Consider the following 24,918-nt stretch of genomic DNA (forward strand, 5'->3'; position numbering starts at 1 on the left):
ACAATGGCATCTCTCCAGATCTGTCCCTATCCTCTCTTAGAGTGCAATGAAAATCCAGTTACCATGTTCATCCAGTACTTGTCTTTTCCATGATACTATGCAGGGTAGATCTGGAATTAGAGGGGACCAGGGATTGAGATGGGAATTTAGTGTCTAGTGTCTGAGAGATCTGGGAACTTGAAGTTTGGCAACTGGAATATGTGGGGAAATAGCTCTGGAAGTTAAGAAACCAGGGCAATGGAGATAAGTTGTAGAGAACTTGGGACTTCGTGAGGTAAGAGCTTGAAACTGTATTAAGGAAGTAAGATATAAAAGCTGAGTGGATTGAAAGGCAGTAAAATAACTTTTTTTTTTTTTAAATAGGGCATGCAAGCACGATTTAGTTTGAAAGGAGAATTGATTCCCCCAGATGCAGATTTACCTACTCATCTGGGCCTACACCACCATGGAGAAGAAGCAGAAGTAAGGGAGTTATCAGAATAAAGTGGAAATGGAAAGAGAGTACACCGTATTCTGATTTCCATGTTTAATTCTCAGATTCTTCGTGTCTGGATATCCTACTTATGTGCCCCTTAGGAATGCGTGTTGAATTAGGACCCAGGAGAGAAATCAGAACATACTGAGTCACTATTTCCGCCCCTTAATCCCATTTTAAAATGTATCTACTTGCAAAAGAATACCCCCACACAATTGGCTTACCTATCAAGGCTTACCCTTTAGCTAGTCTCTCAATGAAGTAGAATAGAATCCCTTTAGTCATTTGCATAAAGTAGCACCCACAACTCTTTTGCAATGCAGTTTATTCCTTGTGCTATATTTTGTAACTACTCTAAGGATCCTGTTTTATCTATCTTTTTTTTTTTTTCCTTTACTCTCCCCCTCTGGGTAGAGGGCTGGTTACTCCCTCCAAGAGCTCTTCCACTTGTGCCGCAGTCAGATCATTCAGCAGCGGACATTGGCATTACAGGTGCTAGGCCATGTTGTCCAGAAGGTGAGTGACCTTTGTATGGAAGTTCTTCCTCCTAGTTTACACTGCTGGCAATATCAGGGCCCAGATTCTCTAATGCGATAAGTTTGCTTTGCACTGCTCAGGCAGCACAAAGTGGATGGATTCCAGCCAGAAGACACCAGCAGAAAATTCCCCCTATGAAGGAGAACCTGTCACGGGTGTGAAGCTGGCAGAGCCAACTCCTGTATCATCTGTCCCTGCCACCTTGACAAAGGGGCAGGGTGTGTGTATGCACATGTCAGGTGTGGATCTGTGTGAATCCAAGTGGAATTGTGCTATGGGAGAACTGAGCCCCAGCTATCTCTAGAACAGGGGTCTCAAACACGCGGCCTGTGCGGTTATTTTCTGTGGCCCGCCAGCTCCCCGTGGCACCCCCACCTCCCCAGAAGTTACCTAGAGCAGCTCCGGCCTGGCGCGCACTGGGGGCAGGGCAGGCTTCCTCCCTGCCCTGCCCCCGCGCTGCTCTGGGAAGCAGTCAGGACCTGGGGGAGGGGAGGCGGGGGACTCAGGGGTCTGTGTGTTGCCCTGGTTGCTCCTCCAGGTACCTCCCCCGAAGCTCCCATTGCCCAGGAATGGGGAACCGCGGCCAATGGGAGCTTCAGGGGAGGTACCTGGAGGAGCGGCCGAGGCAACACAGACCCCTGTGCCACCGCCGCTGCTCCCCCGCCCCCCGGGTCCTGGCCGCTTCCCAGAGTGGTGTGGGGGCAGGGCAGGCTCCCTCCCTGCCTGCCTGCCCTGCCCCTGGTACGCGCCGGGCCGGACCCGCCCCCCAAACCCCTCCTGCAGCCGAAACCCCTGCCCTGCTGCACCCCACACCCCTACTGCACCCTGACCCCCTGCCTTAAGCCCCATGCTGCACCCCTCCTGCACCCCAACCCCCTGCCCAGAGCCCCCTCCTGCACCCCAATCCCCTGCCCTGAGCCGCCTGCCCCACCCTGCATCTCGACCCCCTGCCCTGAGCCTCCTGCTACACCCCTCCTGCACCTCCTGGAGGCAGGGAGGGGGCGGAGTTGGGGTGGGGATTTCAGGGAAGGGGTTGGAATGGAGGCAGGGAAGGGGTGGGAAGAGGCGGGGCAGGGGCAGAGCCTCACAAAAGGGGTGGAGTGGGGCGGGGCTGGGGCAGCTGTTGGGGGGTGGGGTGGGGCAGCGGTGCAGCCCTTGGGCCAATGAACTAGTCCTCACATGGCCCTCGTAGTCGTTTGAGTTTGAGACCCCTGGGCTAGAAGAAGATGCTCAAAAGTGCTGTTCCGCAGTGTCGCAGACATTGCATATTTGGTGGCTCCATGGTTTCATCTGACTAGGGCTGTCAAGCGATTAAAAAAATTAATTGTGATTAATCACCCGATTAAACAATAAGAGAAGACCATTTATTTAAATATTTTTGGGTGTTTTTGACATTTTCAAATATATTGATTTCAATTACAACACCGAATACAAAGTGCACAGTGCTCACTTTATATTTATTTTTGATTTCAAGTATTTGCACTGTAAAAAAACCAAAAATAGTGTTTTTCAGTTCACAAATACTCTAGTGCAATTTCTTTATCATGAAAGATGAACTTAAAAATGTAGAATTATGTACAAAAAAAACTGCACTCAAAAATAAAAAATTTTAGAACCTGCAAGTCCACTCAGTCCTACTTCTTGTTCAGCCAGTCACTCAGACAAACAAGTTTGTTTACATTTTCAAGAGATAATACTGCCCGGTTCTTGTTTACAGTGTCGCCTGACAGTGAGAACATGCATTCTCTGTTGTAGCCGGAATCTCAAGATATTTATGTGCCAGGTGCACTAAAGATTCATATGTCCCTTTATGCTTCAACCACCATTCCAGGGGACATGCGTCCATGCTGATGATGGGTTCTGCTTGTTAACCATCCAAAGCAGTGCGGACCGTCGCGTGCTCATTTTCATTATCTGAGTCAGATGCCACCAGAACAAGGTTGATTTTCTTTTTTGGTGGTTTGGGTTCTGTAGTTTCTGCATCAGAGTGTTGCTCTTTTAAGACTTCTGAAAGCATGCTCCACACCTTGTCCCACTCAGATTTTGGAAGGTACTTCAGAATCTTAAATCTTGGGTCGAGTGCTGTAGCTAGCCTTAGAAATCTCACATTGGTACCTTCTTTGCATTTTGTGAAATCTGCAGTGAAAGTGTTCTTAAAATGAACAACATGTGCTGGGTCATAGAGACTGCCATAACATGAAATATATGGCAGAATGCGGGTAAAACAGAGCAGGGGACAGACAATTCTCCCCCAAGGAGTTCAGTCACAAATTTAATTAACACATTATTTTTTTAACAAGCGTCATCAGCACGGAAGCATGTCCTCTGGAATGGTGGCCGAAGCATGAAGGGGCATACAAATGTTTAGCATATCTGGCATGTAAATACCTTGCAATGCTGGCTACAAAAGTGCCATGCAAATGCCTGTTCTCACTTTCTGGTGACATTGTAAATAAGAAGAGGGCAGCATTATCTCTTGTAAATGCAAACAAACTTGTTTGTCTTAGCTATTGGCTGAATAAGAAGTAGGACTGAGTGGACTTGTAGGCTCTGAGGTTTTACATTGTTTTGTTTTTGAGTGCAGTTATGTAACAAAAAAATCTACATTTGTAAGTTGCACTTTCACGACAAAGAGATTGCACTTCAGTACTTGTATGAGGTGAATTGAAAAATACTATCTTTTGTTATTTTACAGTTCAAGTATTTGTAACAAAAATAATATACACTATGATTTCAGTTACAACACAGAATACAATATATATGAAAATGTAGAAAAACATCCAAAATATTTAATACATTTCAATTGGTATTCTATTGTTTAACAGTGTAATTAAAACTGCGATTAATCGCGATTAATTTTTTTGAGTTAATCATGTGAGTTAACTGTGATTAATCTACAGTCTTATATCTGACATAAGCGATTTTATTACACTTCCTCTTCCGTTGGCTGAGCCAGCTATGTGACATGCTTGTTCTTACAGCAGGTGAGAATAAACAATCCTGCTCCTAAAGTAATGCACCAGCATCAGTGGCAGAATGAATTGTCTGCCTCAGTGGAAAGGAGCATAACTTCCTACTGGCTCACAGGGAAAGTACTGCAGGGGATGTCAGCAATGAATGATGCAGAGAGGACTTAATGTGAAGAACTTTGTGGGCTGGGGTGAGGAGCAGGAGTTTGGTCCAGAATTAAAAAGTCTGATCTCTGAGGTGAGGCAAGGGGAGCCATTCACATAAAGAAAACAAAAGGAAAAGAATAGAAACCAAGGGATGAAGTGTCTTCCTACTCCTGCTGTACTTGCTTTTCACTCTCCCTGCCCCACACATTGATAGGGTTAGTGCAGTGGGGCTAGACCACAGTGGGAGAGCCTTAGTTCAGTTATAGGGATAGTTTGTCATGCTTAAATAGGAAATGAGTTGTGATCCCTCAAACTAAGTGTGAAATCTCAGCAAATGGCAGAATGGCATGAGGAACGTGGGACTGTTCCCTTCTAGTGGAGGTACAAAAGGAGTATTCTGGGGGGACTGTGGGTTGTGAAGCTGCAAGCAGTCTGGTGTTCGTGATGTGCACGGCCTTCCTCATGGATCCCCGTGTGTTTGCAGTGTAATTGCTCATGTATGTTTATCCCGTCGGGGCATGTTGGTGACCCTCCTGTGGAGAGAGGGGGAGGTTCAAAAGAAGCCATGGCAGGTTGTTAGTTGGAAACATTCCCAAAGTGCAGAGCATTGTGGGTATCTGAACTCAATATGGCTCTACTGAATTTCTCTGTGTCGTGCATGTCCATTGGAGTCCAGGATGCCCGTTGGATTCCCTTTTTAATTGGTTCTAAAGTCTCCTCGTGGGCAACTGCTAGCGTCATTCTGGGGTTAATCAGCTTTGGATTAAATAGTGTAAAAATGTGTAGCCACTATGTAATGTTCCAGTCTTGCCATGCAGCTCCCATTGGACAGGGTGCTCCATCGTTGTCACTGACCAAACACAGCTTTCTTAGCTGCTTTACATTTAACATAGGCAACAGCAAGTGTGGTGCATGTTAATACACACCTGGCTTTAATGGGGTGACTCGGTGGATGCTGAGGATGTGGGTGGCATTTCTTTCAGGCCAAGGCTGGGGAGTTTGCCTCCTCCCTGAAGGGTAGTGTCCTGCGCTTGCTGCTCGATGCTGGATTCCTCTTCTTGTTGCGCTTCTCTTTGGATGATACGGTGGATAATGTCATTGCGGCATCTGTCCGGGCTCTCCATGCACTGCTGGTGTCCCCTGAAGATGAGGTGAGAGAGCGGTGCTGGGTGTAATAGCGATTTGGGTGTGGGAATCAGAAGGAAGGGACCTATTAAATCATTTGGATCAAGCTATATGATGGTCAGTGTCCCGTTATTCTCCACAGAACACTATTTTCATGCTTTGTTCAGTCTCACTGTAAGCAGTAGGGCTTCCATCGCTCCTTTTCCTTGGCCTAGTTACTCTTAATAGATCTCACTGTTCAGAATTTGTTCCTGCTGTTCAGACTAACTCTGCCTTGCCCTAAATTCATCTCAGGGCTGCTGAACTTCTCTCCCTTTTTTGGTGTTCATGTACACTGTATTATTTCACAGCCCCATTTTCAAGCTATATGTATTTAGTTCTTTTAATCTGACCTCTTACATCTATGGTTTCCAGCCCTTTATTGTGGTGCCTCCTTTCCAGCCAGTGGACTGGCAGCTGGACGCTCTCCCCCTCATGCCTTATCCCAGCACAGTTGCCGCCCTCACTCCATTCATCTGTCCATTTTCTCTGGTTCCCTCTCCTGTGCTCTTTTGCTCTGTTTTCTTGGTCTTGTTTCTTATTCTTTCCTGCGTGTGTCCCTCTTTCACCAGAAGTCTACATGTCTTTTTTGAGGTGCAGATATCATTGATAGCTCTCTGAGGCAAAGACCCCCATGCCCTCCTGGCTGGGCTTTGCCCTGCAGAAGGAGCATGGGTGAGCCCTGCTGCCTGAATCTGCAGCCTTTTGACCAGGAGCTGCTCCCCTGGGGAGCTGCAGTAGGACTGCCACTGAAGTAGGCAAGGAAAGCAGGTAGCTTTCAAGCAGTCCCCTGCAACTTCCTCCAATCACAGGAGCATAGTCACAGTGGGGGAGGTGAGGTGAATGGAGGTTTCATGTAGCTTTCCCTGTTCTACTGTTCCTTTCCTCTGCTCCATCATCCCTTGGTCTAATTATGCTCTCCTGGGTGGGTCCTGCCCCCTGCATTGGAAACAGTGCCATAAACCAATCCTTCCAGCCTCTTAATGATTTTTTTCTCTGACTCCCTTTTGAATTGTCTGCATGTTTCTGGTAACTAGGTGTCCAGAGCAAAATGCAGTAGTCAAGGTCTTCTCTGCTGGAGCCATAAAGAAGGAATGTTGCCTTCTTGACTTGTGGTATGATGTCTTTGCATATGCAAGGCCAGAAACTCTACCAACAATTGCACTATAAAGGCATCTGTCTGTGTTGTGATTTCTCATTTTGAACATCCTCAGTGTGTCACTCACGTTATCAGGCTTCAGAGGGTGGCTCCAGACCTACGAGGGAAGGATGGTCTTGTGTGTAGAGCTCTGGACTGGGCATCTGCCATTGTGTCCTTGGCTCTGCCACAGACATGTGGCGTGATCTTTGACAAGTCTCACAGCCTCAGTCTTCCTGTGTCAAATGGGGATAAACAATACTGCCTTGCCTCCAAACATCCCCGTGAGACTCCATTTATTAATAATTGTCAAGCACTCTGAGATCATTAGCTGGATGATAATTTACATGTGCAAAGTACTTTTTATCCAAGGGCAATGCTCCACAAATATGTCATCATTAACTTATCTCACCTTCGTCTGTGCATGACCTCACTCTTGAGGAGTACTCCAGCTTTTCCAGGTATGCCAAGTTTCTGCCTAGTTAAGGGTCTGTTAATACTTCTGTTATCTTTGTTATAATTTCAGGGCTTTATCATTCTAGCCTAAACGTTCCCGTCATCCATAAATTAGGTCTTGCCAAAGGGAGGCAAGGGTGACTTATTTCTATTAATTATTTGAAGACTGAAATAATCTATGTAGAGTTTGACTTCTAGATTTAAAACAGTGGATCCCAATTTCAGGGCTTCGAGCTGGAATCCCAGCCTTCTCTCTGAGCCCTTGACTTCATAGTTTACCCTTCATCTTGTCAGCATTGCTTTTTGTGCCTAATAATAGTTCAAACTTCTATAGCACCTTTCATCCAAGATTGTTCGGGAACTTTACAAGCATTAACTAAGCTGCATGACACACTTGTGTGGCAGGCAGCTAGTAGAATAATTGTTTTACTGATTGGCAGACCAAGTGATAAGTTTAAAGGGACTCTGTCAAGTAGTTGAAGCCTCAGATTTAGTTTTCATTTAAAAAAATAAAATATGTTTTTTCTGCAGTTAAAAACATTCACTGGAAAACAGGTCTGGTTTGGATGGAAACGTTTCTCTGAAGTAGTGGAAGCTCAAATATTTACAGCCTTGTTCTAGAGCAGGAGAACCTGAATGTGAAATGGGATAGAAACAAAAGTAAAGCTGTCTAGTCTATATGTTCATTGTCCAAGCTGAGAAAGATGCAAAAAGTAAACAAAGTTTAATATAGAGGAAAATGGATAACACTTATTTTAACATACTTTTTAACTCGAGTGCACCTCTAAGTAACCCATTTGAGATCAACAGTGAGCCAGTGGTAGAAACCAAAATAGAACCCAAGAATATTGTCTTCCAGGTAACCACTAGATAAACAGTTACTACCCATCCTGCGTATCTGTTCAGAATGCTTTTGTCTCAGTGGAATTTGGACCAGTCTGAGGTTGGCATCATCCCCAGGTCCTTTTAGCTTAGACTTGGGCTTTGTGAATACACCATGGTTTCTTGTTCCCATTTTGGGCTGCACTGGCTTGTATTCAAAAGCATTTTTAAAATGCTTCCCTTTTCACCCTCCCTTTGCTATAATTTATGTATGTGCTTTTCTTTTCCTCACAGGAGTATCTTGACCAGACTTTCTCATGGTACCAGGGGATGGCTGTGTTCCCCTTCACCCCCAACAGTGAGGAGGAGGAGGAGGAGGAAGAGGAAGAATTGACTCTAATGGAAAAGACGCCACGGAAAAAATCAAAGGATGAAAACAAGCCAGATCCAGATGTGGCCCGGTATGATGTCATAAAGGTAAACCCATAGTTGTGTCTGGAATCTCGCCAGCAAAACCATATCTTGCATGAAGGCTGTATGTGCTGTTAAAGCTAGCTAGATGGACCTGTACATTGAAATTCAGTTTGATTTCTGGAACATTGGTGACCTTGATGTCACCATCATTTATGGGATGTCACTTAAGTGAGACCACCTAATAATTCATCCACCTCCCTCTTATATTTGCATCTTGCAGTTAAACCCTTATAACTTTAATGTGAATTCTGCATGCACTTCTGTTCATCCTTGTTCCACTGATATGAGACCTAGAAACACAGTCATTTTTGTTATCTCAGAGCCAACCTTCTAGGTAATGATAGTATGGCCACCATTACTCACTGTGGTATATAAATCCTCAGTTATAGCATTTTGACCCACGTGCTTAAGGCTGTCACCATGTTACTCCGTTTCCCTGGGATACTCCAGCTGAATAGCTCAGGGGTAGCTAGATCTCTGTTCTACTCAGAGATACTGGCAGTGTGTTTAAAGGAGTAGTAACCGAGACCTGAATCAAAGCAGAGGAGAACTCAGCTTGTGGTGCTGAATGAAAAGTTTGTCATTCTCAGATCAGTATAACTGCCAAATCCTGCTGATGTGATTGTTGTCCTCAAGTAGTGTTATGACTAATCTGAACTAACATGATTTTTTGTGAATTAATGAACAGATGCTCACAAGATGTTAGCTACAACCTTAATCCAAAAATGAACCCAGCAGAAACAGGCTGGTGACATTAGAGGAAATGCTGTTTGCGATCCAACAGTTACTAAATAATAAAGTACCTGGTCTTAACAATATTTCATCAAAACTGCTCAAGAGTGGAGTTTCAGCTTTTAGTTGTCTTAAAAGTTTGGGAAACCAGTCACATTCCAGAAGATTGGAAAAGGGGCTGCTTCATCTCCTTTTAAAAAAAGGACAGCGATCAGCTTGTACAAAATGAGACACAACCAGTGTGGTTTCCATACTGGTCAGTCCCTGCTATATATATACTTTGTGGAATGTTATTGAAAAACGACTAGAGTGACAAAAGGAAGTTCAGATTGTGTTTATAGTTTCTGCGGCCACCCTTGACTCAGTGCATCTATCAGCACTGAGGGTACTGCTGTGCTAGTATGGGATGCCTCAGGGTATAGTGTGCCTAGTGGTGGAGTTGTACCACAGTATGTTTAGATGTATGAGAGTCAACAGTTGTATTAGGTTGATTTTTCGGTAGAATAAGGGGTGTGCCACGTGTGTGTTCGCTCCCCACCTTTATTTACTGTTCTAATAGACTGTCTGATGACAAAGCTGGTTGAGGCCAAAGTAGGAGGTCTGAAATTTTAAAGATTCATCTTTAGAAGGTCTCGTATGTGGATGATGATGCCTTACTTGGAAAGAGTACTGACCGACTACAGTTAATGCTGGAAGAGCTGTGAAAAACTGATGGGTCTATGGATTTAAGACCAATGGTGATAAAACCAAAGCTATGCATGCCTCCTATAAAACAGAAATGAATGACCTATCGACACCGCATGTAGAAGGCCGTGACATTGAATGGTTGAATTGTTTTATCTATCCAGGTAGTTGGTTGACAGCAGAAGGTTCTATAACCAAAGAAGTCATACGTTTGATCGGTCTTGTGTCAGTGGCATTTTAGTATCTTCAGGGGTCTGTTTGGCTGGGTGCATGTCTTTGTGACAACTAAGATAGGAGTGTTCAACATGATACTGATGAGCAGAAACATGGCTGTTAAAAACAGCTGAGGAGAGGAAACTATAAACTGTTTTCAATGCCAATAATTATGGCAGCTTCTTAAAATCCGTTGATTTGATTTTTTGTAATGAACTAGGAGATACTTAGACAATCCCAGCAAATTGCAGGCTTGCACTAGTTGGGAACAAGATGACTACAGTGGTAGGGTCATGTCCAACGTGCATAAGACGGGGTATGCTTTTACGGAACGTTTATAGAGTGCGGTCGCAAGAAGTAGAGCATAAGGATGACCATGAGTGAAGTTGGAAGGTGCAATTTTGAGGGATTTAAGAAGGCTATATCCTCCCATACTGACTCTTATCAAAGGAAGAAGGTTTGCAAGGGACCTTTCAAGATACAGGTCCACGGCTATGTCATAGCCATATGAATCTTCTGCTTCTTTGAAATTCAATTCCCTCTATTTTTATTGCAAGTGCATTTTATATTAAATGCCAGAACAGATCACCAAGATGTTACCATAAAACACGAGTAGTAAATCCACATGTTTTTGGAAATACCTGCTTTCCAGGTCCAAAAATGAATGTCACTTGAGTTTCAGATTCTGTTCCCTCCTTTGACACTGACTCTGATCTCCCACTGTTTAACCCTAAAAAATGACCTAATCTTTCTGGGATTAACTGTTGTCATAAAAATAAAGGGAAGGGTAACCACCTTTCTGTATATAGTGCTATAAAATCCCTCCTGGCCAGCGGCAAAACCCTTTCACCTGTAAAGAGTTAAGAAGCCAAAATAACCTTGCTGGCACCTGACCAAAATGACCAATGAGGAGACAAGATACTTTCAAACCGGGAGGGGCAGGAAACAAAGGGTTCGTCTGTCTGGGTGATGCTTTTGCTGGGAACAGATCAGGAATGCAGTCTCAGAACTTCTGTTCGTTAGTAAGTAATCTAGCTAGAAATACGTTAGATTTCCTTTTGTTTAATGGCTGGTAAAATAAGCTGTGCTGGATGGAATGTATATTCCTGTTTTTGTGTCTTTTGTAGCTTAAGGTTTTGCTTAGAGGGATTCTCTATGTTTTGAATCTGATTACCCTGTAAGGTAGTTACCATCCTGATTTTACAGAGGTGATTCTTTTACCTTTTCTTTAATTACAATTCTTCTTTTAAGAACCTGATTGATTTTTCATTGTTCTTAAGATCCAAGGGTTTGGGTCTGTGTTCACCTGTACAAATTGGTGAGGATTTTTAACAAGCCTTCCCCAGGAAAGGGGGTGTAGGACTTGGGGGGATATTTTGGGGGAAGACGTCTCCAAGCGGGCTCTTTCCCTGTTCTTTGTTTAACACGCTTGGTGGTGGCAGCATACAGTTCAAGGACAAGGCAAAGTTTGTACCTTGGAGAAGTTTTTAACCTAAGCTGGTAAGAATAAGCTTAGGGGGTCTTTCATGCAGGTCCCCACATCTGTACCGTAGAGTTCAGAGTGGGGAAGGAACCTTGACAACTGTCCATTCTCAGTTTCTGGTTCTGGACACTGCCAGAGACAGGATACTGAACTAGATGGGGATCAGTGGCCAGTTTCAGCAAAGGTGGGAGAACCCATACAGGCACATTATTTCATAATTGTCTATTACGGTGGAAATGGTCTTCCTATCCCCTGTCAGTCAGTAGTTGTCTTATGCGCTGAAGCATGTGGGTTTGGATCCCTCATATACTGGTCTGATCCGATATGGAAGTTCGGTTGCTCTTTCTCTCTCTCTCTCTCTCCCAACTTATACTTGTTTGTCTTTGCACTAGCAGCTCTGAGTGGAGAGTTCTCCCGTTAAAACAAAGGATGGTTTTCAATCCTGTTCTTATAAATAGACACCTATTTTACAGGGCTTTCTTTCCAGCGGCTGTAGCATGAACACTGTGTATAGAGCTAATGTTAAGAACATGATGGGTTTGTTTTTGTTTTCTTTGTCTTGCAGGGGCTTCTGAAGACTCAGTTTCTTCATCGGCTGAGGTACATCCTTGAGGTGGTGCGACCTGTCCCCGCTGTAGTTCTGGACATCTTGGATATTCTCACCCGGGTAGCAAGGCACTCCTCTGAAGCATGCAGTCAGGTACCCACCTGTGCAGGCGGTTAGAGAGAAGGGGGCAATGGGTGAGGAGGGGGAATGGTGAGGAAGAAGATGGAGAAATGGAGAGGGAATAGGGAGGCTCAGTATTGTTGTGCTACTTGCTCCTGCTGACAGTCAAACTGCTGGAGTTGCGTTCCTGCCCTGAGAGTCAATGTCTGTGTTGCTTGCTTTTATACAGCTCCTGGCCTGTCCTCGGCTGATTGAGACCATCGTTAGAGAGTTTCTCCCTATCCAGTGGGATCCCCGGGTAGCTGAGCCAGGGCACTTGCTCACCAGCCTCCATGGAGTTGCGTGTGCCACCGCCATGAAGTTAATCAGAGTCCTGGCATCTGGGGGGAGGAATGCAACAGCCAGACTGGTAAGCAGTATGATTCAGCATGGTCTTTCTGGTCACAACGGGCAGAAGTGGAAGCCCTGGTTTTAATATGCCTTGGTTTCTAAATAAAGGGAGGGAATTTGGACCCAGAGTTCATGTGGAGGGAAGGGTTCTGATTTGGATCCATCTCTGGAATGAAGAAAAGCAGCTGGCTTCCAAACACTTAAATATTAGCAGTGTAACTCCCAGCCCCTCCATCTCTGTCTCTCTCAGCCATATGCTGCCAAATGCATATGTTCTACGTAATTTGATTGACTGTTAAGAGGCATCCCTGAAGGTCAGACAGTCCTCTTAGGAGGCCAAGAGTGTATGTGTGGACGTGTGTTGGGAAAGTGCTGGCAGCATCTCTGTAGAGGTGCCCTCTTACAACTGTTCCACCCAAGAAGGTACCAGGTGCTTTCTCACACACCTCCTTGTGTCCATTACTTAATGAAACCATAAAGAGAATGAATACTCGGCAGGTAATCTGCCTTCAGAAATAGTCGTTCTTCCTTTATGCTATCCCTGCTCATCAAACTGATGACCTCACTTCCAACAACCAATCAGAAAAACAAATGAAGTCAGTTATGCAAGGCAGCGTGTGAAGTCAGCATGGCTAGCAGGTACCTGTCATAATACAGCAGGCACCTCCTGGAGTTTTCAATTCAGTATTTATAGAGGCTCCTAATAGATTGATATCCAAGAAACTAAATTAAAACCTGAAGGTTTCCAAGAGAGCAAGAGCCCATGATCAAATAAAGCACCTGAACAGACATGAGACACCCCCTTTTGAAAGAGGAAAACCTATTGAACAACCACCAAATATCAAAAATTAGGTCACTCTTTTATATTAAGTTTCCATTTATAAATGGCTTATAAAGGATTAGTAGGCTTTTAATAAAAGGTTAATCAGTAGTTATAGAATGTTAGAGTCCCACAATGGGTTGCTTATAACATGTTTGTAACATGCTTGTAACATTTATTGATCATTTAGTAAACCCTTATAAATGGAACCTTAATGTAACACAAACTAAACCGATCACTTTGAATGTTACAGTGAGCTGTATGATTATAAAGGAGAGTTTAGAATGGGTTGAATTAAAATTAGCATTGCACACATTAAATGAACAAGAAACTGGCTAACTGATAGGTCTCAAAATGTAATTGTAAACAGGGAATCATCATAGAATGATGTATTTCTAGTGGGGTTCTACAGGGATTGGTTGTTGGCCCTATGCTATTTAACATTTTGATCAGTGACCTGGAAAAAAACACAAAATAATCCCTGAGAAAATTTGCAGATATGACACAATTGGGGGAGTTGGAAATAATGAAGAGGACAGGCCATTGATACAGTGATCAACATCACTGAATGGTAACCTGGGCACAAGCAAACAATATGTGTTTTAATATGGCTAAATGTAAATGTATACATCTAGGAACCAAGATTGGGGGCCATCTTTACAGAATGGGGGACCTATCCTGAGAGGCAGTGACTCTGAAAAAGATTTTGAGATCATGGTGGATAATCAGCTGAATCACAGAATCAGCTCCCAGTGTGATGCTGTGACCAACAGGGATTAATGCAGTCCTTGGATACTTAAACGAGTGAATCGAGTAGGAGCGGAGAGGTTATTTTACCTTTACATTTGGCACCAGTGCATCCACTGCTCGAATACTGTGTCCAGTTCTGGTGCCCACAATTCAAGGAAGATGTTGATGATAAATTAGAGAGGGTACAGAAGGGCCATGAGAATGATCAAAGGATTAGAAAACATGCCTTATAGTGACAGACTCAGAAATTGGATCTATTTAGCTTAAAGAGAAGATTAATGGGTAATTTGATTACAGTCTGTAAGTATGTAGGTGGGGAACAAATATTTGATAATGGGCTTTTCAATCAAGCAGTGAAAGGTATAACATGGTCCTGTGGCTGGAAGTTGAAGCTAGACAAATTCAGACTGGTAATACGGCATTCATTTTTAACGGTGAGGGTAATTAACCATTGGAACAGAGAGTCTTGGTAGATTTCCCCATCACCAGTAACTTTTAAATCAAGATTGGATGTTTTTTGAAAAGGTCGTTCTCAGAATTATTTTGGGGAAGTTCTGTGACTTGTGTTATAGGGGACATCAGACTAGATGATCACAATAGTCCCTTCTGGCCTTTGAATCTATGAATGGAGGCTGCAGCTGCATGAGGCTTTAGTGAGAAGGCCCAAAGAAGACACACATCTTACTTCTTTATTTGTCTGCTTATTCTTTCCAGCTTAATAAATTTGAGCTGAAGAGTCGGCTGAGTCGGTTTATAGCTGAAGATCCTCAGGACCTGCCTCTCTGCAGGGAGGAAGCCATAAGGCTGAGCACTGAGGCTTTCCGGCTGTGGGCTGTGGCTGCTGGCTATGGTCAGTCCTGTGATCTGTACAGGTATGGCCCAAACCTGGAGAAATGGGGACTCAGTGTCTGTGTAATGAAGAGAATGAGCTGCCTGTTCCGGGGCAGGTAATTGCAGGGATCTGTGGAGCCTCCCCAGGGTGCTGTAAAACCTAGCTTCCATTGATTTCTATGTTGTGATCTCAACTTCTTCTGTCCTTTCATGATCTCCCTCGTTTAAATGAGCATTAGCACCAGCATCGTGCTGCTCCTTCTCCACACAACAAGAAATTCCCACTCTCCCAGCAGTTTGCGACTGGATTCAGCTCTTTCATATAACATGGGTGGTCTATGCATTCATGACCTCCAGGCTCAGTTGTTGCAACACACCTAGGAATGAACCCGACATCTGTAAGAAAGCTCTGAATGGTCCAACAAGCAGCAGCATGCCTGCTAAATGACACAGGCTAAATGTTAGTGGGCTGGGTCCAGGCTACAATCTTCTTCTGATAACTGTGCTATCCTGCAACCATAGACTTGTTTCCCAGAGGAATGCGGTTCATAGGAGGGGAGGACAGAGCTTTTTCAGTGGCAGGGCTTTGGCTGTCGAGCTCCCTTTCAGAAGAGATTAGGGTGATGGGAAATTTCACTGTCTTCAGGGGAGAGACTTGTCGCTTCATAATAGTGCTTCCACAATATCCATCCCCCAATACTCCAAACCCGCTGACTAAGATCAGGACGTTTAGGATTATCTTTAAAAAAAAAATCTTAATGCCAAGGAGTAGTTGGGAGAGAAACCGAAGAGGATTCCTTAAAGCTGCATGTCTGTACGTATGTTACTCTGGGCAGGTGATTGAATGTTAGAGCAGTGAGTGTGGTATAAATACTTTGTAATGCTAGGGCACTGCCCTATCTATCAGGAAGAACTTTGCACTAATTGAACATTCCCTTTTTGCTGAGCTTGGAATGACATTCTCCTGGTTTTGTTTTTTTACTCATCCTCCCCACCCCACCCCCATCACAAACTGCAGGGATCTCTACCCCGTGTTGGTGAAGATTCTCCAGTCCCTGTCCCACTTGCTAAGTGATTGCCAGGAAAACCCCACATTTCCACTTTCCATCCAGCGAGCTACAGCTGTGGTCACCCTGCTGACCCACGTGACTCAAACAGCTGGCTGCACGGCAGAGCTGCAGGCCCGGCTTAGCAGGTAGGCCTGTCACTTTCTGTCAGCTGTGGTTTTAAAAGAACACTGTCTAGTTCTCTCCAGGGCATTGTTTGCAGTAGCCGCGCAGAAGCATGAATGTAGAATGGCCTTCCCTCCCATTTTGTTTAACCTTCACTTTAGATAGGTCATGTTTGGAGCCTAAACTATGTGATAGTGTCCTGTTTTCCAGAGGTACCATCAGTGTGCTCAGCAGTGTGTAATACATAGAAGAAAGCAGGATCCCTGTCCCAAAGATGTTCCTGGGTTTTGTAGAAATTCTGCAAAAGGACACGTGTTTTGAGAGTAGCTGAAGTAGTTATCTAGTGCATTGGGTATGACATAAGGGGGAACAAGACAGTGACTAGAGATGGGGATATACGTGGAGATTAGAGTCAGAGTTGATCTATCCTGTACCTGGTACTTCTGTGTAATGAAAGTTGTGGTCAACTGAATTTAAAAGGTGCATCATTGAAGCACTTTCTCAGGAACACTAGTTTCTCCCATTGAGGACCCGGCTATTGTCCTCCCATCACTCCACTGGTGAGAGTGTTGCTCATGCATCCTGAAGGTCACCTGTGCAGGAGTGGTTAAAAGATAAGAAACAAAGGGTAGTTAAAAGATAAGAAACAAAGGGTAGGAATAAATGGTCAGTTTTCACAATGGAGAGAGGTAAATAGTGGTGTCCCCCAGGGATCTGTACTGGGAGCAGTCCTATTCAACATATTCATAAATGATCTGGAAAAAAGGGGTAAACAGTGAGGTGGCAAAATTTGCAGATGATACAAAATTACTCAAGATAGTTAAATCCCAGGCAGACTGCGAAGAGCTACAAAAGGATCTCTCAAAACTGGGTGACTGGCCAACAAAATGGCAGATGAAATTCAGTGTTGATAAATGCAAAGTAATGCACATTGGAAAACATAATCCCAACTATCCATATAAAATGATGGGGTCTAAATTAGCTATTATCACTTAAGAAAGAGATCTTGGAGTCATTGTAGATTGTTCTGTGAAAACATCCACTCAATGTGTAGCAGCAGTCAAAAAAGCTAACAGAATGTTGGGAGTCATTAAGAAAGAGATAGATAATAAGGAAAAAAATATCACATTGCCTCTATATAAATCAATGGTACGCCAACATCTTGAATACTGTGTGCAGATGTGGTCGCCCCATCTCAAAAAAGATGAATTGGAATTGGAAAAGGTTCAGAAAAAGGTAACAAAAATGATTAGGGGTATGGATTGGCTTCTGTATGAGGAGAGATTAATAAGATTGGGACTTTTCACCTTGGAAAATAGATGACTAAGCAGGGAATATGATAGAGGTCTATAAAACCATGACTGGTGTGGAGAAAGTAAATAAGGAAGTGTTATTTACTCCTCCTCATAACACTGGAAATAGGGGGCACCAAATGAAATTAATTGGCAGCAGGTTTAAAACAAACAAAAGGAAGTATTTCTTCACACAACACACAGTCAACCTCTGGAACTCTTTGCTAGAGGATGTTGTGAAGGCCAAGACTATAACAGAGTTCAAAAAAGAACTAGATAAATTCATGGAGGATAGGTCCATCAATGGCTATTAGCCAGGATGGTCAGGGATGGTGTCCCCTAGCCTCTGTTTGCCAGAAGCTGGGAATGGGCGACAGGGGCTGGAACACTTGATGATTACCTGTTCTGTTCATTCCCTCTGGGACCCCTGGCATTGGCCACTGTGGGAAAACAGGATACTGGGCTAGATGGACTGACCCAGTATGGCTGTTATGTTCTTAAGTGAATTCTCATGGTGGTGCTGGTCAGCTGTAGTTTAAAAAGTAACACCTGAGGACTGGTGAAAGGAAATGGGCATCATTAATAAAGCAGTCTTTGGTCCTCCATAAAATGCCACTCAAATAAACCTATTCCATGGTGGTTTTATTTTTAATGAAAAGCAAGTTTTTATGCCTCTTTTGGATTCCCTTTGATTGCTCCCTGTAAGGGTTGGAGATTCAGCTGCAACGGCTTGCATTAGTGTATGTGGAACCAGGCACTTGATGAGCAGTAACAAAGTGAAACTGACCTGCCTCATTTCATTGTCCAAACCAGTGGTTCTCAACCTATTTACCATTGTGGGCTGCATCCAATGCTACTTCTGTGGCCCTGAGGATGTCACATGGGCCGCAGCTCCTTGCTGATTGGACCACAAGCAGCCCGTGAGAAGCAGGTTGAGAATCGCTGGTCCAGACTGAGTGAGGTGCAGAAAGTGAATGGTGGAAAGCAAATTAGATTTTAGAAATTCCTTCACCTTTCAGAATTTCTGAGTGACAGAGAGATGTGAGAAAAAGATATATGAATTTTAACTTGACAATGACATGAGTATTCTTGTTTGCAAATTCCATAGGTATAAAACACCTCACTTTAAGACCATATCAAAATTCCTCAGGGGGAATGAGCTAAACCTTTTACTACATTTCTCACTGCTGCTACTCATCTCCCTCCTGCCCAGCCCAGTTTTTTTGCAGTGAGGATTGTTCCATGAGCTAGCAATGCATTCTGTCATTCTTCTGTGTGTATTTGCCACAGCTCTCCCTTATTTTTACTGAATATCAGACTATTTCTGTCTGTCTGTCTCCCCCTTATTTCTATGAGGATGAGTGGGAGTAAATAGCTAAATCTCATAGTGGGAAAAAAATTAATAATGGGTTCCCCCAGGGAATCAATATTGAGTCCAGTGTCTTAATATTTATTACTGCTGTAGAGGAGGAGTAGACAGCGAAGCACTAGAATTTCCTGAAGATGGTTGGTTGGAAGAGAGCAAGGAGCTCCAGAGTAAGCTACCCAAATTGGGCGATTGGGTCAGCATGGCAGATAAATTTAAAGTAGATAAGTAGAAGGGAATGCAGGTAGGGGCAGTAGGATCAGGTGAGAATATTAACACATACTGGTACGTTCTGAATTAGCTGGAGCCCCTTAAGAGAGATCTGAAGTTGTTACAGATCATTCGACGACGGCATCTGCTCAAGGCGCACTAGCAGTTAAAAGCTGCTAGTAAAGGGACAGACACACATAATGTTGGCACTATGTACATCCATGAGGCAGATTGGGCAGGTTTGTGGTGGCTCTGAGCCAGTACCTTGCCCTAGTGTCTGCCAGTCTTTAAGACTGCACATTGCTGGAAAGTATTTTTAGCTGTGATGATTCATGGATAAGATTCTTGTTGAGAAATTCCCCTTTGCCATATCATTCTTCTGTTACGTTGCAGCAGTGGTCCAGGGGATGGAGAGCAGATTCCTCCTCCACCAGTCACCTGGAATCAGGTGTCAGGCCTGAGACCCTTCCTGGAGACCAGTCTGAGGAGGTCTGTCCAGGAGATATCCCGGCTGGAAACCTGGCAAGCTCTCCAGCCTCTTACAACAACATACATCATCTACTTGGGGGTTTACTACAGTGTTTGCAGCCAACAGGTAAGGCCTGTTAAAGAACCAGGACATCCTTCCACGTCACCTGCTTGTGTGTTTTCTTCCTAACTCCTGAATTCCAAGCAAGGCTTGAAACAAGAGCAAGTTAGAAGGAAATGTAGCTGACAGTAAGTTGAAGACTATACATTGATCGCCAGTCCTTAAATCCAGGCTGGACAGCCTTTAAACTGCAGGCGACCATTGGCTGAACTGTCAGTGTCCTTCACATTCAGCAGTGCCCACAATCCTGTTTTCCCTGTGACTGAGTGTCATCCCATCAGTATTTGGAGTATAGGAACAATGAAGAGGAGTGTATTTGCTGCCCAAAGGGCATTTGAGGTAAAGTTCTGTAATGACAGGGAGAGGAACCCAATAATTGGCATGGTACATGACCATCTTTAAAGTGAATTTTCTGAAATGTGTCAAGCCTCAAAATACATCAGCCTGACATCTTGCATTTACTCACAGAAAAAGTATCAGACAGGCAGCCACAGTGTAAGCATCCTGTGCACTGCCCCACCAAAAGGTCTCAGCCCTGACCTGGAAGAAATCTCCCTTAAGAGTGTGGGATAATTTGGTATCTCTGGCCAGTCAGTCTTTGCTGCCCCCCGTGCCCAAAACATGTGCACTCTAGTGCCAGTTCAAGTGGTGTGGAGACTTGTCTGCTAGGAAGTGGATGGAGACCTCCAGCTCACTTCAAATAGGCCACCAAATAGCCAAAAGATGCTAATGACTGTCAGTCACTACAAACTTGGGGGTGGCTCTGAACTGGTGGCATTAGTGTTTGACGTCTCTAATGCTCATTGGCAGACATTTATGCCATCCAGTCCTCCTGGGATATTTAGAAATCATTTTTATTTTTTTTAGAATCTTGAATTCTAATTCTAGAATGTTTTTTTCCCTTTAAGAATAAAGGAAATTGTGTGTAAGACCCTGCCAGTACAAAGATTACTTATCCCCAATAATGTTCTTGTGGTTAGATGACATGAAAAAATATGCAAAACATTAATTGGCAGGTATGAAAATCTGTCTCTGTTGTTGTCACAGTTCACGGCAGTTGCACCTTTACTTTCCCCCTCTGTGGTGTAGCAAGGGCACCAGACAGTGCCTCTCTTGGAGGGAGACGTTTCTCTTTCTCCTTTCTGACTAGGGTATTTCCAGACTGCGCAGTCCCCTGACTATACTGATATCCCCCACAAAAGACAGGCTGCTTATGCAGACTTCTTTTGCCTTCTCTTTAGAGACAGTAGACAGCGTAATTGCCAGTTATCAGTTACCACACAGATCTTTATAAGCAAGCACATTTTACTCTTAAGGTAAAAGCATTACAGAGAAAATATACAGAAAACAATAAAAGAACCTATACGCATGCTAATAAGCTTACCGGAGATCACTCCAACAACAAGGCCTCTGACAGATCAGCAGAGCTTCAAACTCCTGCACAGGAGTTTTCCTGTAGCTTCAGGTTCGTAAGGTTCTTTGCTCAGAAGAAGAACCCTCATGACTCTGAGAGTTACTCAGTTATCTGGTTTGGGCCTTTGAAGAGACCGTGAATAGGTAATCAACTAAACAATGGTTTTCTGCTCAAGGTGCAGCTTCAAAAGGATGGATTTTGAGGTGGGTCATTTGCATTCCCTTGACCCCAGGTGTTTTCTAGGCAATCCACTTCATGCATATTGTCCCCAAAAGTCCTTTGAAGTCCCCAGTACTTCCCAGAAATTGCATGAATCCTGTGTTCCTCCATAAGAAGTTCTATATAGTCCACAATAGTACAGAAATATTTGCATTTTTAATACAATGGACTCTTCAAATACTTAAATCCATAAGGTTTGTCTGGGATATTGCAGGATATTGTCATATCTGTCACAGTAATAATCATACAGTGGTGACTATCATGGCTTCCTTATGCCGTGCCCATAAGAAGGCGCAGAACTGAGGTGTGCATCTCCACTTCACTGAATAATCAGCTAAGTCTCTTTCTGGAGAGGGATTTAGTTTGTTCTTTGTGGGGTGACTACATTCTGGTGAGGTGAAGGAGATGCAAAATTCTCTGCAATGCTTCTTTCATCTCAAGTGTTCTTTATTGAGGGCAGGAGAAATGGAAAGGTCCCCTAAAGGCTCTGCGTTGGGAGTGTAAAATGCGATCATGTGCATTGCTCATCTAGGATGATGTTTGGCCATACTGGGAACTATTCAGTCTCCGAGGCTAAACTGATCTCCTTGTGTGCTGCTGATTCTCCTGAAGTCTTTGATAACACTGCACTAAACTACCCACCTTTAAATAACAGGGCAGTTACATTAGATCTTGTGTTGTAATTGTAGTCCTTCAGTCCTGCAACAGACAACATAGTTTTGTATAAGTGTGTTTAATGGAAAGGTTAGCACACTGGGGTCTCTCATTGGTGTAGTGGGAGGCTTATCTACCTGTAGCAACTTACTGTAACCCATGGTATTATCGCTAAGCAAAAATCTGTGTGTATAGGGCAAAGAGCTATTTTAAACAAAAGGGGGTGGGGGGAAGGGAGATAAATCTAGCTGTCTCTTCCCCAAGAATAGTTTGTTCACTTCATTTGAATGTCTTCAGACATGCCCCTTTTTTCAATGATTTCTGCAGCCATCACTAAATCCAATTGATTGCCTGGAGGAAGTGGAGCGTTTGACGTCTGAGGTGCTGCTGCCTCTCCTTAGCCAGCCTGCCATGCACAGCATGTGGGATCTGCTCAGGTAAAACCACTCCAAGCCAGACTGCAGCTGCAGCTTGACAAGTCAGGTGCAGTCCCATTTCTGACCTGTTTGAGCAGGGAGAGGTGCAGTTGTGTGACTGAGAACGTTTCTTAAAAAAATAAAGAAACCCCCTAGCATGTGCCTCGGATATGTGAAAAGTGTAGTTTTAAGAGCATTACAAAGTCCTACTCTGCTGAAAGTGCGGAGCTTAGCAATTCTGTGTCATGAGTGTGCCCTTGTGATCCATTAGTTTGGAAGGTGGGTGATGTGCAAACAGCCTTCTTAAACCAAATTCTACAGGTGAAGATTTATTTTAAAGGGACAAGAGAATGCTGAAGTGCTCACTTCCCACACACCAGAGATGTGTGAGGAGGCACTCAGAAAAATCCAGCATGTTTTCCAATTCCTGTTTTTTACGTAGGGCTGGCTTCCTCAGTCTTTGTGGGTAGGATTTTCTTTGACAATCTGGGTCACGCTTACCTATGGAAAAATGTTAGTCTGTTTGGGTATCTATGGCCCAGTAGTTCTGAATGCACAACATCAGATATCGGGTTTTGTGCTCTTTGTTCCTGGACTCTCTGAAGAGTTCAACATAAGATTGGAATCCATTAGAACCAGCATGTTACATTATTTGGTATTGAAGTACTGCCTAACAGCTCCAGTTAGGGCCCCATATTGCTAGGTATTGTACATGCATGCAATCCCTGGGATATTCCATTTGGCTACAGTTTATTGTATGGGTGTTTCTGAGATGTGGGATTCTATCTGCAACTTACTACCAAAGCTCTCAGTGAAATGAGTGCCCATGATCTGATCTGCATGTCTCTCTTCACACAGGCCATGCTCTGCTCTATGCAATCCCCTGTCCTGTTCCCCAGCACCAGAGTCTCTCCCCAGCATTGTATCTTTGAGTTGCACTGGAGGGAAACCCCTGATGAGTTTAGCTGGTTCCAAGTCACCCTTCCCCTTCCTCACTGCCCTCCTCTTCCTCATCAACAACGTCACCCATATCCACAAAGGGCTGGTCAGCAAGGTGAGTGTTGGCTTCTGGCTATGAATGCTGCATGAGTGATAGCCCAGCAAGGGGGTAGGAACTGCACACATGATTCAAGGGTAATAGTGTTGGGTAACTTATGCTGAACAATAGTTTCGTTTTGCTGAAGAGAAAACAAAGTAGCAACTGTCGAGGAGTCCCCTCTCTATTCAGATCCTGTGAGACGACACCTCAAATACCGCGTTCAGTCGTGGGATCCTTGGTACCAGAAGGGCTTAGAGATTCTGGAAATAACTCAGCGAAAAAATGATCAAAGTGCTCAAAGGATTGATTTATAGGAAAAGATCAGAACAGATAAATATTTATAGTTCAGCTAAGTGATGGCTAAGGTGCGGGATATACCTGAACATTTGAAAAATCTAAATACCATGGAGTAGGAGTAGAGATTAATTCTTTTGGGTTGTCAAAGGAGATAAAACTGGAGTAATGGGAAGAAATTAAACAAAGAAACGCTAAGGATGGGTATCAAGAAAACCTTTCTGCCAGCTAAGCGACTACATTATGGAATAATCTCCTTAAAGAAGCAGAAGTGCATGGCCAGAGACATCTAAAAGTAGACTAAAGCACTGGAGAATATATTGTGTTGAGATTTACTTTGTATTAGCTCCCTGTGGATGAACTATGTGATCTAATAGGTTTCTTCTGACTCTGATTTCTGTGAATGAAAAGATAGTGGCAGTGAGTAAATTCAAATGCATGTAAGCAGGCAATGACAGAAACCCCTTTGTACTTTGCTGGAGAGAAAATGACTGATACAGGCCCTCCTCAAATCTGCTTTCTGGTCTTCTGCTAAAGTGACTTTGCTTGGAGCTGGGCAGCTGCATCCTCCTCATACAACAGAAGCCACGTAAACCATTGTGCTGATTTTCCCCATGTGCCACCTTTTGAAGCACTGTGGGATCTGGTACAGATGATTCTGGTGTTCACACTAGGAGGCCTGGTTGTGATTGCATGTATGCAAGGTAAAGAAATCAAAAGACTGGGAATCTCTGACGTAGAGCCTCTCACTGCAGTGGAGAGGAGGGAGGTTTCATCACGTCATCTGAGTGCATATGAATACTCTTGTCTGAAGAAGCCTCTGTAGGGGATGAGGTGACACATAACGGGAGAGTATTCTCTCCCTGAGTGGGTTGTTGTTAATGGTATTTGCCTCCATTTCTGGTTCTACAGTATACCTCTGTGCTAGACTTCAAAGGTCTGAAGGACTACCTGCTCCAGAGCTGGCCCACCAGACCTCCCTCCATAACCCCTTCATCTGCCTGGATCCTGCGGCATGAATACCATCTTCAGTACTTTGTGCTAGCATTGGCTCAGAAAATGGTAACCCCCAGCACCTCAATCATTCTTACCCCGACAGCTAGCCTCAGCCATGGCTCCCTTACCAGCTGACATACCAGGCAGGCAAATGATTCTTGAATCAGCTGGTCTTTGTCTTGCCTCTGACTGCCCAACTCACCTACTACCAAAACTATCATAATTTTACTGGTTTCAGAGTAACAGCCGTGTTAGTCTGTATTCGCAAAAAGAAAAGGAGTACTTGTGGCACCTTAGAGACTAACCAATTTATTTGAGCATAAGCTTTCGTGAGCTACAGCTCACTTCATCGGATGCATACCGTGGAAACTGCAGCAGACTTTATATATACACAGAGAATATGAAACAATACCTCCTCCCACCCCACTGTCCTGCTGGTAATAGCTATCACCAGCAGGAGAGTGAATTTGTGTGGGGGGGTGGAGGGTGAGAAAACCTGGATTTG

General features: G+C 44.0%; 1 protein-coding gene across 3 annotated transcripts in view; it reads left to right on the forward strand.

Moving 5' to 3' along the window:
* The window catches only part of RPAP1 (RNA polymerase II associated protein 1), a 54,493-nt gene that overhangs the window by 22,165 nt on the left and 7,410 nt on the right, over window positions 1–24,918 (forward strand). For 2 of the 3 annotated variants that reach the window (XM_048853278.2, XM_048853279.2), the window contains exons 9-20: window positions 364–462; window positions 890–991; window positions 5,112–5,279; window positions 8,003–8,185; window positions 11,860–11,994; window positions 12,191–12,370; window positions 14,636–14,793; window positions 15,771–15,947; window positions 19,186–19,387; window positions 21,996–22,105; window positions 22,943–23,138; window positions 24,330–24,479. In XM_048853278.2, the coding sequence (XP_048709235.2) occupies window positions 364–462; window positions 890–991; window positions 5,112–5,279; window positions 8,003–8,185; window positions 11,860–11,994; window positions 12,191–12,370; window positions 14,636–14,793; window positions 15,771–15,947; window positions 19,186–19,387; window positions 21,996–22,105; window positions 22,943–23,138; window positions 24,330–24,479 (1,860 nt within the window). The remainder of the gene's footprint in view (window positions 1–363; window positions 463–889; window positions 992–5,111; window positions 5,280–8,002; window positions 8,186–11,859; window positions 11,995–12,190; window positions 12,371–14,635; window positions 14,794–15,770; window positions 15,948–19,185; window positions 19,388–21,995; window positions 22,106–22,942; window positions 23,139–24,329; window positions 24,480–24,918) is intronic. The other variant, XM_048853280.2, reaches the window with a different exon arrangement.

Source organism: Caretta caretta, chromosome 6 (genome assembly GCF_965140235.1).
Source record: "Caretta caretta isolate rCarCar2 chromosome 6, rCarCar1.hap1, whole genome shotgun sequence".
Classification (NCBI taxonomy): domain Eukaryota; kingdom Metazoa; phylum Chordata; order Testudines; family Cheloniidae; genus Caretta; species Caretta caretta.